This window comes from Oratosquilla oratoria, chromosome 8 (assembly GCF_046742065.1).
Source record: "Oratosquilla oratoria isolate Oo_2021 chromosome 8, ASM4674206v1, whole genome shotgun sequence".
Taxonomy (NCBI): Eukaryota; Metazoa; Arthropoda; class Malacostraca; order Stomatopoda; family Squillidae; genus Oratosquilla; species Oratosquilla oratoria.
Genome location: NC_134784.1, coordinates 70,339,523 through 70,356,302, shown reverse-complemented (window position 1 = coordinate 70,356,302; position 16,780 = coordinate 70,339,523). Strand labels below are relative to the sequence as shown.

The 16,780-nt window shown below is 39.3% G+C and overlaps 2 protein-coding genes across 3 annotated transcripts in view; both read left to right on the top strand.

The window, feature by feature from the left end:
* The first annotated feature begins 286 nt into the window (after positions 1 to 286).
* Positions 287 to 2,874, top strand: LOC143027802 (zinc transporter ZIP1-like). 2 transcript variants are annotated; one of them, XM_076189381.1, is made up of 2 exons: positions 287 to 475; positions 622 to 2,874. In XM_076189381.1, the coding sequence occupies exon 2, from the start codon at positions 1,025 to 1,027 to the stop codon at positions 2,210 to 2,212; it is 1,188 nt and encodes a 395-aa protein (XP_076045496.1). In that variant the 5' UTR covers positions 287 to 475; positions 622 to 1,024; the 3' UTR covers positions 2,213 to 2,874. The 2 variants fall into 2 exon arrangements, with proteins under 2 accessions (XP_076045496.1, XP_076045497.1); XM_076189382.1 differs by having other exon boundaries at positions 287 to 510.
* Positions 2,875 to 16,476: 13,602 nt separating this feature from the next.
* Positions 16,477 to 16,780, top strand: part of LOC143027801 (deubiquitinase OTUD6B-like) — a 34,805-nt gene continuing 34,501 nt past the window's right edge. Inside the window, exon 1 of the mRNA XM_076189378.1 lies at positions 16,477 to 16,566. Within this exon, the coding sequence (XP_076045493.1) occupies positions 16,492 to 16,566 (75 nt within the window). The 5' untranslated portion in view covers positions 16,477 to 16,491. The remainder of the gene's footprint in view (positions 16,567 to 16,780) is intronic.

Genomic DNA, 16,780 nt, shown 5'->3' with positions numbered 1-16,780 from the left:
ACCCGAACCGCCGTAGTTGCGGTCGGGAACTCTACCACTGCGCCACGAGTCCTGTGTGTGTGTACGCACGCATGCGTTTGTGTGTTCGTATGTTGCTGTCCTTGGATTTTTTTTTATATACATTCTTTTATGTTAGAGTTATGGGGTGAGCGAAATTGTGACATCACAAATAATTCGAAGGACAAGATATAATACCACGATCAAACAACTCTACGACTCTAGTGCTCGCATTGAAAAAAAAAATGCTACACACAAAAGATTTCTCAGTAGTGGTGGTCGGGGGTGGGGGGACGCCTTAGTCAAAAGGCTCCCAACTTCTCTCAACGGTTAGTTGTGTACGAGCACCGGTTAGGTACACACTAGGTATTGGGAAAGAACGTGTGTATTATGGCACTAAAGCTGGGTGTTGCCATACACGTTACATAGTCAATCCCAGACAGAGATGACAGTGCATAATTGTGTGAACAAATCGAAGGTAAAGAAGTTCCATCTACGTTGAGAATTTCCATTGTGAGCATTATCGTTTGGTTTATTTGAATAGATGTGCATACATAATTGTGTTTACTGTACATATACTGTCTTCTGTGTTTTCTTCCATAAATCGGTAATTATTTATTTCAGGTCAGGTTGTGCGTGAAAACATCAGTTTCGCAGATGAAATACGTCCCAGGACATCTACAAGACTGAAGATTACTTATCTAATCAATCCCCAAGGAACATCAGTTCGACACTTCAAATAATAACGAGCAGACGTGTTTTTGTATTCGCTCATTTAGCATTCGCTAAGCATTGCTGAATATTGAATTGGAAATTAGATAAGCCACTTGTTCGTGCTTCCTCGATTTTTTTTATCGAATGTTGAATAACAATATGGATATACTGTGAATATTTAGCAGCTCGTTACATTTACGTTGAAGAAAATTAATAAACTTGTCTGCAGTAGCCTACGAGAAATAAACCAATATCTGTGCGTATTGAGCGTGCCTCATCAATACCATCAAAAATCAATCGGAAATCGGAAATCATGGAGATGGTGTGGATAAAAGTAGTGAATATGATCCTACAGGGATCGCTTTCATATGCAGTGGGGTTTCTTCCGTTATTTGTGTTCCCGCGAATAAAACGACGAAGCTCCAGTGGCGACATCGTTCTCAGTTGTTTTCTGTGTTTCGGATGTGGTGTGTTAATGGCTACAGTATTTACCCATCTTTTCCCTGAGGTTGTTGATAGTCTGAAGGAAGCAGAGAAAGAAGGTTTTATTTCTCTGAATCATTACCCTCTTGGTGAAGTTATAATGTGTTGCGGATTTTTGTTGATTTATCTTTTAGAAGAAATTGCTGTCACGATTGCTGGAGAACATGTGCATGGCGGGAAGGAAAACAAAAATAGAAGTGTTAGTTGTTCTCTCAGTAATGAAGGTGTCCGTTCCTGTAGCATTCGTTCACACGAAATTAGTATTAATGACGCCAAAAAAGAGATAACGACAGTTAAGGAGAGGAGGGCGAGTAGCATTGTGAGTGAATCAAGAATGAGCAGCTTCAAAAGAAGACATCGAGAGAATTCTGTGTCCAGCTTAACCCTGCACGTCATTGTTGACCATGAAATCGATGGGAGCGACCAGACTGTGTCCTCCTCTACAATAGACCAACCTGGAACATTGGCAACAGGCTTCAGAAACGTGCTTGTTGTGTTGGCTTTATCTTATCATGCCATCTTCGAAGGTTTGGCTGTTGGGCTTCAAGAGAATGCGAGTGATCTGTGGCTGTTGACTGCTGCCGTCTTGTCACATAAGCTAGTCATCGTCTTCAGCGTTGGTATGGAGCTTCTCGAAGAAGGTGTTAGGCGGAGGACATATATTATCTATATCAGCGCTTTCGCTTCTGCCATGCCCTTGGGAATTTTGGTCGGGATTCTTGTCACTTACTACACGACGGCGGAGACAGCCGCCGGAATGCTTACCGTCACTGTCCTCCAGGGTATATCGGGAGGAACCATCCTGTACGTGGCATTCTGTGAAGTGCTTGAGCGGGAAAGGAACAGACCTGACCGAAGTCAACAGTTTCGATACTTGCAACTCTTGTCCTTGAGTCTCGGTTTTGCATTGCTCGCGGGGCTTGAGGCAGTCGGAGGCCATAGCCATGGACATGGACACGGAGACGAACACTCCTCGGATAACACAACGGAAGCTGAGCCAGTTTTGTTCGCAGATTAATATCGTTTTAACCTGAGCGAAACATCAATCGCAACGATTTTTTAATATTGTTTAGTTTATTAATCGTATTTACCTGTAAGAGTTATCTTCGCTTATATGCTAATTTATACTTTATTTATTCGCGTTGAGTAACGGGAGTATTGTCGACGGACAAAAATTGTTTTTTCTTGTGTGAACACTTATGAGGGCCTTCTTTTAATCCAAGAAAAACACAGATTACATTACTAGTGAATGGAGAACGAGTTTCTCATGTAACAATCCAGAAGCTGTTAAGCAGATTTCCCTAAATCTTCCCTAATATATATCCCTAAATATTCCCTAAGTATATAAAAACAAAATCATTTTGCAAACGTGACTCCCTGTCTCTCGAAGTGAAATGTTTTCTGGCGTGATTTGGCGACTTTATTAATTTTCTTGCGTAAACATCGTTATAATAAAATGTATATTACTACATTGAAACATTATTTCTGAGTGTTCATTAATGGTTTGTAAGTTATTGTCACTGCCGCTCAGTCCCGTCCGAGCTGAGTTCGAGTCCTCGGCTTGACCACCTTTCAATTTCCAATATGACTCTGTCGAGCTCCTCGCTAGTCTCGTCTGCGATGGCATGGAATTAAAAGTGAATTGTGGTTGAAAAGATGTTTATATATACATATGTGTATATATATACACATATATATATATATATATATATATATATATATATATATATATATATATATATATATATATGTATATATATTAAGAGTGCAATGAATTATCTAGCCGGTGGAAAGGTGTCTTGCAACTGAATTAAATAATCTAGTGGCAGATTAAACGGCAAAAGTTAAACCTATCAAAAGATAGTTTATACAGAACCATAAGCTCTGATCGATTGGGCCCACCCATCTCTTTCTCAACGTTTGTCTGTTATATTTTCTATACTAACTTTACACGTGCAAAATACAGGTGATTTTTTGTAATGTAATTTGTCTTTATGTATTATAATAAATTGTATTATATGATTTTTTGATATATAATAATTATAATTTGTTTTACTCCCTATATTTATAATCTATTGTGTACGTATTATGATTTGTCTTGTGTATAATACTTCTATTGCCTATTGTGCATTTGACATATATTTTTCCCGAAGATGATTACGTTACTGATTACCTCGAACCAAATCTTTTAACCAGGGATGCTGAAATCAATGGGGGTGCTGGAAAGTGCTGAATACATGGCCGTATTTCACTTTTCTTTATCCTCCTATATAGTAATAAGGTGTTAACCAAAGTCAAGGGAGTGCTAGACTACCTAGATCTGACTACTTCTACAGGGGTCCCAGGGTCGGAATTGGTTAAGGAATACTACCATAATGTGGCGGCATTCTAGCTCAACACAACCTACCAACGCGCTTACCCAACTATGATGCCAGGTAGTAGGATGCGCGTCACCTGCTGTTGGCAATGGTAGGCTAATGATTAATCGCACCTAGCAAAACTTACCAGAGAGAATGGGTTAATCGGGATAGTTTTGCTCCTTTTCTAGAATAAGGACATCCCCTCGACAGAATAAAATCGCCTATTGGCAGTAAGATTAAACCCAAAAAACAGTGACAATTGTAATTGATATAAGTCCCTTTTCATTGCGTTGGGAAGGGCGGGGTCTTATCAGAATAGGTCGACTGGCGGCAGTCAGTACAAAATGTATAATTCTTCTAGCAATAGAAGGATTAAAGTTGGTCGATGTTTAGTTATTTTTAGAAGAACGAAGCTTATGACAATAGAAATAAGAGACGACATTACGTCGAAACTGAAGAGATTAAGGGCTGCGCCGGAGAGAGCCGTTAAATCCTTCTTCCACACTTTGTATAAAATAATTCTTTAAAGAATAAACAACTCTCTTGGTTTTAAGTGAAACTGAAACAGCCATAGTGTTGGTAAGTTATTTCAACAAGAAAGAGGAAATAGAGTATTAGGAAGATCAGTATAGTTTATCTCCCAAATTGGCGTTCTGATCTTGAGAGTGTCGCGTGAACAATGGCGTGAGAGTAAGGAGTACGTTTATGTTTAACAGGGAAAGGGGCAACACCTGGTTTACAAATAGTGTTTAACGAATGAAATAGGCTCAGTAACCGCATAAAGATATGGTATGAATTTGATATGATCATGTATATATACATATATATGTATATAAAGAGGAAACAGTTGAGAAATAGAACAGACTTCCGTGGGGCATAGTCATGTCGCTGTTAAATGGCAACATTTTGTTTTAAAATGGCGTTTGAACATGATGCAACCTTCTTGTCCTAACTTTCTAGGTTCTCAGGACTTCGACATAGAGTCCGTTAGTGAAGTTCAATTCCTTCCCACTTCCCATTAAGATTCCATAACGCCCACCATCCCGTTACATCGTCATGTAACGCCCAACATCCCGTTACATCATGTAACGCCCACCATCCCGTTACATGATGTAACTCCCGCCATCATGTTACATCATCATGTAACGCCCACCATCCCGTTACATCATCATGTAACGCCCACCATCCCGTTACATCATCATGCAGTGCTCACCATCCCGTTACGTCATCATGTAACGCCCACCATCCCGTTACGTCATCATGTAACGCCCACCATCCCGTTACATGATGTAACTCCCGCCATCCTGTTACATCATCATGTAACGCCCACCATCCCGTTACATCATCATGCAATGCCCACTACCCCGTTACATCATGTAACAGTGACTTATCATTACCTCCTCCAACAGTCCAAGCGCATAAGGCAAAGGTGACGGTTTCGGAAGCGGCTAATCAGCGCCTCCTGGCGTAAGTCCCCCCCCCAACAAATTTCTATATGCATTAGCACGGGCAAGAATATAAGGAACGATTGGAAGTACACACACACACACACACACACACACACACACACACACACACACGACTCAATGGCGCGGTTGATAGAGTCCCTGACTGTCACTACGGCGGTCCGGGGAGTTGTGTGTGTGTGTGCGTGTAAGGTCGCAGCATTACCTATAGATCGGTCATACGAGCTCTGAGCTCTCTTCCAGTCCAGCACGTGATACAAAGGCCAAGGTGAACACACACACACACACACACACACACACACACACACACACACACACACACACACTGGTTACCAGCCAGACAGATAAGCCATATATCAGGAGAGAATGACAACTGTGAGCCTGTCAACATTAAAGGATTGAAGAAGGAGAGGAGACTAGACGTGTTTGGCTCATGGAAGGTGATAAGAAAACGTATGAAAGACGATTTTTTTTGGTTTTGGGATGATAGGCTTTGCAGTGTTACGAGAGGAAATTTAAAACGATTAAATGCCTAAAAGGCCAGCGTGGTAACCGAATGATAACGTATCGAACTCGTGAGCAGGAGATCTTGAGTTCGATTCCCAAGACCTGTTGCGTGCTTCTTGGCCAAGTTCCCGGTAGTCCTGTCCAAGCGGGGAGGCGACCCAATCACCGGCCTAAAAAGCCCATCGGCTTGCCGCAAGTGACTGGTCTTGCCTTACCAGGGGTTTTTCACTTCCCTCATCTTGGGACTGGAATGATGAATAAATGTCTGAAAGATACGAAAAAATTACTTTACATACAGATACACAAACTCTTGGTATAGCATAGACCAGTGATTCCCAAACTAGCGGGCGCCCCCCCCCCTAGGGAAGCGTGAGAAGGATACAAGGGGGGGAGGGAGTGAAGTCATCTGCTCAAAGATATTTGTTTAATTAGAATAATAAAATCATTCAAAGAACAAATATCTGCCATCACATACATGCAAAGTATAATTATAGCAGTCACTCCAACCCGTTTTCTATTAAGCTAGTTCTCCTTACACGTTTTGGACACGTGACCGATACCAACCACAATTTGCTAATGTTCAAACTTTTTTTTTCGCTCCCATTGAACCAAATGCTTCGTTTTTAGTTACTAGGAAAATGTCTCTTGAATGTACTATCATTTGTTTGAGTGGCTTTCATTATTAAATTTAATACAAACAGAAATCTGTTTTCCTGAACAATGCTAAGAAATAAATGCAAAAATCATTTCACATGAACAAAAGATGTAGTGGGGGCGTGCGGGTCTACTGGTAGCAAGAAGGGGGCGTCAGGTAAGATAGTTTGGAGCATCAGCTGTTACAGCTCAAGTTGAAATTCAACATGAATCACCGATGAAAAATATAGTAACACATTTATAAAGCACGATTAATACCACAGTTGGAGTAGAAGAAAATACTGGAGACGGGTTGTCTATATATATTCGACTGCCAGCTACAGTCACCTTCGGTAGCGATTATTTATTCGGCTGCAGTTAACACTCAAAATATATAAACAAACCCTCTTCAGTCATCTACTCCGACTGTGGTACTATGTAGTTATGCTAAACCTGAATGTTATTCTAGGTATGATGAAAGGAGAGTAAAAGAGACACTTCCACAAATGTTGTTAATTTCTTGTATATCACAATTAGGAGAATATATATCCGCTCCAGATAATATACAGCGGCGGCGCCAGGAATTTTTAGTTGGGGAGGCTAAGGGGGGACTGAGCAAATTTTTTGGGGGCTAATAGTAATATGATAATACACATATATTATCCTCATTTCAGAAGGGGAGGGGGTTAATGGTAGGGCTAGCACTGATGGCTGACAAATCTTTAGCCCTGGCAATTAAAAATTCCACTTAATAAAATTATTTCAATGAATGTTTTAAATTTTCAATTTGCTCATTTCAGTTGGGGGGCTAATGGGGGGGCTGGCCACTTTTTTTTTGGGGGGGGCTTAAGCCTCCCCAAGCCCCCCCCTGGCGCCGCCACTGTTACTAAGTCTAATCCACTCGTTCAACACTGTGCCAGTTCCTGCCTATTTCCTTTTTATTATTTTTGTTCTTCTAATTCAAATACATTGCTATGAGTCCTGCCTTGCTGTCTTAATATACAGTCCAGTCTAAACCATAAAACCAACAAACAATCAATCCCTTGCCCCTGGGCTGTCTTATAGAAAACCCGCGACCTCCAAGAAACCGGCAACAGCCAGAGGTCGGGACTACAAGTCACTATGGGAAGATATATTGTGTTGTCTGGGGGATCGTCAGGTCGTGTTCACACTCGTGGCTTGAACCGCGACAGGTTCAGTTACAATGAAAGTCAGTAGAGGTATTCACACACAACGACGCATTTTTTTCCTTGAGTATGCGGTACCTCCGTGGTTTCCGTGCAGTCCAGACCTGTAGTGTGAACAGGGCCTTAGTATGGGACAAAGTAGTGTCAGGTGTTCTGTGTCTTTTCTGTGTGTGTCACGTATAATTACGTATTACAATAAGAATGAAATATTAAGCAGATTGCGATATGTTACAAGATCTTGACAATGCATACATACACACACACACACACACACACACACACACACACACACACACACACGCACATTTATATATATATATATGTATATATATATATATATATATATATACTATATATATATACTGTATATACATATATGTATATATGTATATATATATATATATATAAATATATTGTATTTATATATATATATATATATATATATATATATATATATATATATATGTGAATGTGTGTGTCCAGAGTCAATTCTAGAATATAAACCTTAATGCTAAATTCCAAGTGTACATGAGCGAAAACTACACAAAATGTTATCACAGTCGTTACGGGTATTGAATCAAAACAAGGAATTGGTCTGGGAATACTAGTCAGAGATAACTTATCTGACAGACATATCAGTAAAATAGTGAGTGAAACATGTTCTTTATTGATGAGCATAAAAATGACTAGATGACAAAAAAAAAAAAAAAAAATGTGAAATGCTGATCCGCTCCTTAGCATTCTGCATGAAAACCATGTTAGGATTATAAAAAAGACAAATAAAAAGTTATGGTAATTGTTGTAAAACGCATTTATATAATGTAGTTTCCGTTATCAATTTTGCCGCGGAATTTTAGTGCACGGCTGTGTTAGTCGACAGTAACGTCATTATCAGCGAAAATTTATAATTAAAAGATTTTACACATTATCAACTCAACTTTGTATTATTTTTTATCTTATTAAAAAAATCTGTTCCAAAAGTTAAGAACAAACCCTTTGTGAAATTTTAGATTTCACTAAAGAAAAAATGTTCTGAGCTTTTAGATATGGCTCTCCTCTAGTTGGCTCAAAACAGCAGGTTCATCTCATTCTCATCACTGCACCGCGCTGTCTGGGTGAATTATTTCCGATGTAGCTTACTCCTCCTTCCCCCATCTCTGCTCTTGCTGAGAGGATATTCTTCAAGGGACCACATATAACAAATCCAAAAATGTACTGTCTAATATCTGAGAAATTTGTAAGATATTTCATCCTTACGAGAATTGACAACCTCCTGGCCTTTGAGACTGAGAAAAGGAACACAATTTCCTGTATTTACGCAATGCAGAAAAGGAGGAACGAAGGTTTATTTGTCTTCTACTTTCCTACAAGAAAACATAATCCCACGATGAGCAATAATCCCCCATGACAACCAACGAGACAGGATCCACGACATTTGGGCACAGGACATTTAGACACACGACATTTGGGCACAATATGAAATCGTAATAGTAACAATCAAGCAAATTAGTCTTTTTTCAACAACTGAGCTTTATTAATTCACACTGTTGTTTCACTTGAGTAACTCAGAGGCTCAAGAGATTACATCACTGCTTTCGTACACCAAAAAATAGTTGGAATTGTAAATTAATAGCCAAGTTTGTCACGATGTCTTTATAAATCTATGTTATGCCTATCAATAAAATAATGTATTTGTGTATCAAGAAAGTACTAAGTCGGGCACTAAAATGAGTATTTTTTTTCAAACTAAAGTTTATTCACCACTGTCATGTCTTTATGAATACATGCTATGCCTATCAATAAAATAATATTTTGTATCAAGAAAGTTTACTAAGTCTAGCAATAAAATGAGTATTTCATTTCAAACAAAACTTTATTCATCCATGAAGATTTGGAGACTACAGATCTTCAGATTTCTGGTTCATCAACGTTGTTCATAGGTTTCCTCTCAGGCACTCTTCATCTGTTTTGGCTCCAGAAGCTCTATCCTGGCACAAGGTCTTCAATCTCCGCTGAAGATCAGTGTAGAGTTTACGCATACGTTTCATAGCTGGCCGTCCTCTGGCATCCTGTTGTATTGCCATTGATACAGAGCATTCGTCCTTCTTGAGTGCCTCTATAAGCTTCCACACAGATGGGTGCTTGTGGCCAACCAAGTTGGAGAATCTGATATTCCATGCCTCGCAGAAGTTGTTGGTGCGTGGCTCATCGTTTAGTGTGGCCTCGTGCACATTCCAGAGATGTGGAGGGAACAGTGACGGTATTCTTCTCATCCGTATACCAGTCTGACCTGGGATCGCTTGGGCCCGCCGGAACGTAGATGTAGAGTTGGAGGAAATGACGCGGTGCCATTGAAAAGCTGCCATCCATCAGCTAGGTATCTGCATGGGCTAGGGTTCTCAGGACTGTAGGGGATGTAAACACGATGATCCTTGAGTCAGCATTCTGGCCATTGTCGTGGATCAGGAACCTCTGTGGTGAATCGCTTGTTGTTTCAGCACCACTCGCCATCAATGATCAGATCTTCAATACTCGCTGGTTCCATTGGAATTTGCCTTGTTCACTGCCGTTGAACAAAACGCTTGACAGTAGCTCTGATGCTCTGTGATTCTCATATGTATGTCTGGAAGTTGATTGCAGGAAACTAAGTAATTTATCATCTTTTTGTATTCGTCACGTGGCATAGTAAAACCCAAATAATATAAATTACACTGGGGAACACTCATTTTGTTGCATTTAAAAAAACTTTTCTATAGTCAACTTGAGTGTGCTGATTTCAAATCTGAAGTCGGGTTTTGTCTGCAAGCTACAGATTTTATGCAATTTGACATTTTTATTTATTTTTTAAATTTTCGTTATTATAGGAAATTGCAATATCAGCCACAATTCTTTTGTTCACTTGAATCTTAAAACAGTATGAAAGCCATTTCTGTACATTTATTAAGGCAAAAGAAACAGAACATTAACAGAACATCTATCCCAAAGTTAGATTAGCATCCTTCAGAACATCACCACAGCTGATGGAAGCTTATCAATTTCTTTGTGTATTTTTTTCAGGCAGGAATTTGCGTTTGTAACTTTTGCGTTTGTACATTTCATCTGGGCAATTTCGTTTAATGCTCCAGCAGTAGTCAGCCATCATACTTTTGTCCCAGCGCCCATGGTAGCGTTCTTCCATGATCTTTAGGTCTTGGTGGAATCGTTCTCCTTGTTCGTCACTCACAGCCCCCAGGTTGTCAGGGAACTGATCAAGGTGGCTGTTCAAAAAATGAAGCTTGATGCTCATGTTGCACCCGAGATCACGAAAAGCGAGGAGCATTCTGTTCACAAGTTCACTGTACTTCTCCGCCTTATTGTTTCCAAGGAAGTTCTGAACGACTGCCACAAAGGATAACCATGCTGCCCTTTCTAAAGCGGTCATCTTAGCAACAAACTGATCATCACGAATTAGGGTTCGAATCTGTGGGCCATCAAACACGCCTGCTTTGATCTTCTCAAATGATAACCCTGGTAAAGCTGTGATGATGTGTTGGAAACATTCACCTTCGGTTTCCAGTGCCTTGACTGGACATCAAACCTAATTTGATGTGAAGAGGAGGAAAGATGATATTATCTCTGTTTACAATTGGGTCTTGTATGATATTTGGCATGCCTGCTTCAAGGGTGTCACGAATAGGCCAGTCCTTCTGGACCCAATGTCTGTCTCGTGCTCCTGTCCCACATACAGAGGAAACATGGAAACTTGGTGAAACCTTTCTGTTGTCCAAGAAGAAAGTTGACCATCTTTAAGTCTACACAAATTATCCAATTGTGCTCATGATACTTTAATAAGTCCATGACCATTCTCATATCATCATAGTCTTCCCGCAAATGCACTGAGTGACCGACAGGTACTGCTCCATAAACATTGCCATTATGTAAAAGAACACACTTTAGACTGCGTTTTGAACTGTCTAAAAAGAGTCTCCATTCAGCAGGACTATAGTAAGGTACACCCAGTTCTTTGAGAAGCCCTGGGATGTCATGGCAGTAAACAAACTGTCTGTTTTTTGAAAAGAAGGTCACAAAAAGCTGGTCACGCTTTCTGAAATATGATACTTTAACAGAGTGATCAACAAGATTTCTGCCTTGTAATCTTGATGCCAAAAGCTCTGCTGCTTTCTTTGAAAGACCTAAATCCCGCACTAAATCATTCAGTTCAGCCTGGGGAAGAGGCTTAGGGACGGGGAAAGGTTCAGTGTCTGAAGAACAGTCCTCCGATTGTGAACACTTTTCTGACAATTCACTGTCACAACTGTCTTGCTGGCTTGTATCATGTCCAATGTCTTTATCGTCCAATGAAGGCAAGCCTTTGAAAACTGGAACAGGTACTTCTTCAGAGTGCGGAACAGGCCGAATAGCTGAGGGAATGTTCGGATACGTAATCTTATGTCGGTTTTTCTTCCCAACACCCGTTGTGTTTACCATGCAGAAATAACAGTCAGTTACATGGTTGGTGGGTTCGCGCCAAATCATTGGAACTCCAAAAGGCAGACCTTTGCGTTTTCCTTTGGTCCAGTCTCGAAGCATTTCCTCACAATTGTGGCACACAACATGAGGAGCCCATTGCTTGTCTTGATCACCAAGATGAACTTCAAAATATGCCTTGTAGGCACGCTTGACGAACGAGGATATGTTACGTCTCTGACGATTGAGTGTGTAGTATCCACATATGTAGCAGAAGGCATCAGGCTTGTTTCTGCAATGATGTCTCATTCTGGAAGCCATGTTTGAACTGAAACAAAAGAAGAATGATCAAAATATTAGAAGCTATCTATATATATGGACGTTAAAATGCTTATACATGGTTTACGCAAGTTCACATATGTACAATTTCATTAACCTCATATTGCATACAAACTAGAGCTTGTAGAGAAAAACTAATTTCAGATTTGAAATCAGCGCCTAAAACTCTTTCAAAATCCGTTAAAATATCCAATGCAACTCAAAGTTACTGAAAAAGTGTTCCCCTGTGTTATTCATGCCTAATTTAAATTGTTCATGCCTGTTGTTCAACAGAATCATCTTTTATTATTTTTTCTTGTTTGGGATCATAATATACAGCACGAATTATGCTGTGCCCAAATGTCGCATACAGTACTTTGTGACCAAATATCGTGTGCCCAAATGTTTTGTGCCTAAATGTCCTGTGCACAAATGTCTGGATAGCGCGAGACAGAATCCCCGAGATGTATGTACGTTTGTCATTCTCTCTGAGGAAACTATACAGCCGAAACGTAAAGGAATAAAATGCCCCTCCATCATTCTGAGTTTTCCTACGCCAAATTTACTCAAATTTGTCAACTCTGATTCAATATATATATACATCCTGATACTTGATATTTCTCTTGAAAATAATGTTATTATCATACAACATATTATTAATTATCTTTAATTTCCCTGCGCTCATATTCAATATAAAAATAAATGAAAAGTGGGTTCGGAAGTGAAGAAATTTTGCGCATGCGCAGGACATGCTAATGATGGCGTCAGGCGGATGGAATCTCTTTTAAGGCCCTGGTACACTACGCGTCAAATCGTCGGGACTTCGGTAGTCCCCGCAACACACTCAAATTGTCCTCCCAGCAGTGGTGGGTTGGTGAGGCGCAACATAAGACCCACCAAACCGCCTCATCATGTCACGTAAGTCGCAGCTCTACTGGCGTCGTGAGGACGTTATTCAACAGAGAGAACTGTACAAACGGTGACTCATTGCCGTGGGTGAATGGCGCACGCTACTCAGTTCATCCCTGGTCTCTTTTTGTCTTTGTACAAGTGGTGTTTCACTTGCTACATTCATACGTTATTCTTGTACAGTTCTTTCAGTTGAATATCGTCCTCACGACTCCAGTAGAGCTGCGACCTCTGTGACATGATGAAGAAGGCGGTTTGGTGGGTCTTCTGTTGTGCCTCACCAATCCACCACTGCTGGGAGGACTGGCGCGAGTCAAGTACCCCGCGCCACTCAATTTGTGTGTGTTGCGGGGACAGTCGGGGTCAGTTCACCACGATTTGACGCGTAGTGTGACGGGGCCTGATTTTGAAATATCGAACATTTGAAACGAAAACTTGTAAGAAAGTGTTTCTGGTATCTACATTTTTCTGATCCAATGTTCGTTCCGAACATTGGGGATTTCTGAAATGTAGGAGCTAACTATCAGATAACTAAATCTTCACTAGATCTGGTCTCAGACAGGATTGATTTGTTATCCCTCAATAAATTGCCAACACTACTGTAGGTTAGCCGTTGCATCTGATTAAGAGATATAACGTTTTCCCAGTATGCTCCCCCTCCCCCCCCAAAAAAAAAATGCTGGGAACCATTGCATTAATCTATTCTAAATTTCTTAGATATAATGGCTAACATCATTATAGCACGAGTATAGGAAGCTAAAGTGGGGAAAAATATAAACTTTTGTGATTCCTTCTCCAGATCATATCCTTTATAGTTTAGTGAACTAATGTAGTAGAGAGATCTGATGCCCTTATTATTCCCGAAGGAATAAAATATAAAACAAAACAAAACTGGTGCTTTATTTATCACGCCCTTTGAAAAGTTGAAAATGCGCATCTGCATTTCAAGTTGTAATAAGAAAAAATTTCATCCAGGTTTTAGTGTCTACGTGGAACTACTTTATAATTATTATTATTATAATTATTGTTATTAATTATACCATTTTAAATTATCAATCGTAATTTTTTTTCTTCATTTGAACTATTTGTTTCAAATGTATACAACGCTTAGCAATTGCCACTAGGATGAATAGAATAGACTGGTGACAATAAAGATAAAATTCAAACTGACAACCGGTACGGAAGGACGACACACAAACTTATCTCTCTATCAGGAATCTCTAAAAATTTTAAACTTTCCAACATTCGGAGCGATTAAAAATGCTTCTGGAATCCGTGTTTTTTCATATTTTGGAACCTTCCGAATTTTCGAGATAATCGAGAGAATAATCTACACTTATTAAAAATTGTACTGGCGTTTTTTCAAGACTTCTTTCATGTATGCCCCTAATGAAAATAATCTGACATCAGGTTAAAGGAAATATAGTATGGCTCCGTTCCAAATGATTTACTATATCTCGCAATGCGTTGTAATGACAAAACAACGTTGACAGGGAACTTTCAGTTAAAAAAAAAAAAAAACGATAGGAAAAGAAATGTTTATACATCAAAACAATTCGACAAAGAACTCTCGGGGGAAAACGAAAGAAAGAAATATATATATATATTATATATATATATATATATATATATATATATATATATATATATATATATATATATATATTTATATATATTTATATATATGATAATGATAATAATAATAACAGTAATGGTAATAACAATAATAACGATAACAGCAACAATAACAACAATAATGATCATATGATTATACTACCACCACCATACACCAGGTAGGGCGATGCCCTGTCAGCGATGATGCCTCACGAAGTCCCTCCACAAGTCCCTATCAGCATACAGCTGCACACTCTCCACCTCTTCCATAGTTCTTCCTCTTGACTCTGGCTTGTCAGATACCGTCTCTCCATCTCTTCCTGTGTCTTCCTGTAATAAAGATGATTACAATTATATTTTTCTTCTCATCACGGCAAAACACATTCGCCCAAAAGGTGATAAAAACAAATCCAAACGACAATCAATGCATTATTCAACCTATTTTTTAAATATCAAACGAAAAAATGCATATATATATATATATATATATATATATATATATATATATATATATATATATATATATATATATATATATATATATATATTGTGGAGTTATGTGAAAATTGATACCATAGGTAAAAGTATTTTTCCTTGGAGGACTCCGTTGAACAGTTTTTGTCACCAAATTTTTTGTTACATTCGGTTGCTTTACACTGTCTCCTTGTTGAGGAGTTAGCCATTTCTTGGTTTTGTTGTGTTTGTCTCTATTATATATATTTTTGATAGTTTATTGATAGTACATTTTGTGAATTTTGTCAAATACCTTGATTGTCTATAGCTACCATAACCATTATTTCTAGTGGAACTTTCTTATTGAATCCGCCTAACACTCGTTAGGTGGAGTGTCCCTGTCTGAATTGATGTTGGTTTGAGGAGATGGACAGTTACATATTTTTCCTGATACTAATATTTTCATCCACTTGGATTTGGTGGCTTATCAGAGCCGGATTTACCTACCTGTGAGCCCTAGGCCAGACGCATCAGTGGGTCCCCAAATTTATAGAATTATGGTAAGTTTCAGTACCCAATATTATATAAGTTTCATGGCCTCAGTAACCCGTGGGTCCAAGGTCAATGTCGTACTATGACTATTGTGAAATCCGGCCTTGGATGGATAGCAGTGAGATTGATCTGTAGGATGCGGTGCTGTCTAGCGGCTCGTTTGGTGTTAATGTGGGTATTGCCTGGGATCTTCCCCCAATAGTTAGGATTAGATTATGTCACCATGAATTATTGCATATATCCGTTGAGGTTTTTATTGCTTTTGGATCGGAGTGGATATTTGAGATTTTATCTGAGACTTTGGCATGTGAGTGTTCGGTTTCGTCCTTGTCCTTTCTACATCTCTGCTGAGGTTTTTTATTGCTTGTGGATCGAAGTGTTCTAGGTGGATCTTTGAGATTTTAGCTGAGCCTTTGGCATGCGATTTTACAGTTTCTTCTTTGCCCTTGCTACATCTCTGTTGGTAAAAGGAAGGGTGGCTTTTGTATCTATTTTTTCTGGTGTAGTGCGTTTGATACTTGCTTTGGTGGAAGTGTTTGTTGGTGATGTTGAGTTGCTGTTTTCTCTTGTTGATGGTGGTTTTCCTTGGATTGCTCTAAACGTTTCATGGGTTGGGGAGGATTTATTACTGTAGTTTTTAGTTTTTTTATGGTCTTTCCGTGTTTCCCGTAGGTATTTCTTGTTTTCTTTCTTTTCGTTGTTTAATATTTTAACTGTTGTTGTTCTTTTCCTTGTTCTGATATTTTTTATGTTAGACATAATTTTTTAACAAGTTCCGCTCTCCTAGGTTAGCGCCCTGCAGGACGTTGAAGCGTGGAATCTAATTAACCATGTCTTTGGTCCAACTCGGTGATGGCAGTTGGAGCCCTGCCGTCAGCGAGTTGGACCAAGGACAGGGTTATAACTGACGTCACTCAGACTTCCGCCGTAAGTAGCGACGCTCTAACCCTCCTGCTCGCTTGTATTTTTTTTTTTTTTTTGCGTACCTGTATTATGTGTGTATTTGGGTTGTATTTTTTCTGAGGTCTCTTAGAATGTGTGAATAACACTGGGTAACACTATAGTCAAACCAGCGTAAGGAGTCCTTTGGGGCCGTGGCTTCATTGAATGCAGCAGTGACAAATCTAATCTATTAACTAAT

Coding starts and splice junctions, on each gene's coding strand:
- LOC143027802 (XM_076189381.1), top strand. CDS start 1,025: ATGGAGATGGTGTGGATAAAAGTAGTGAATATGATCCTACAGGGATCG.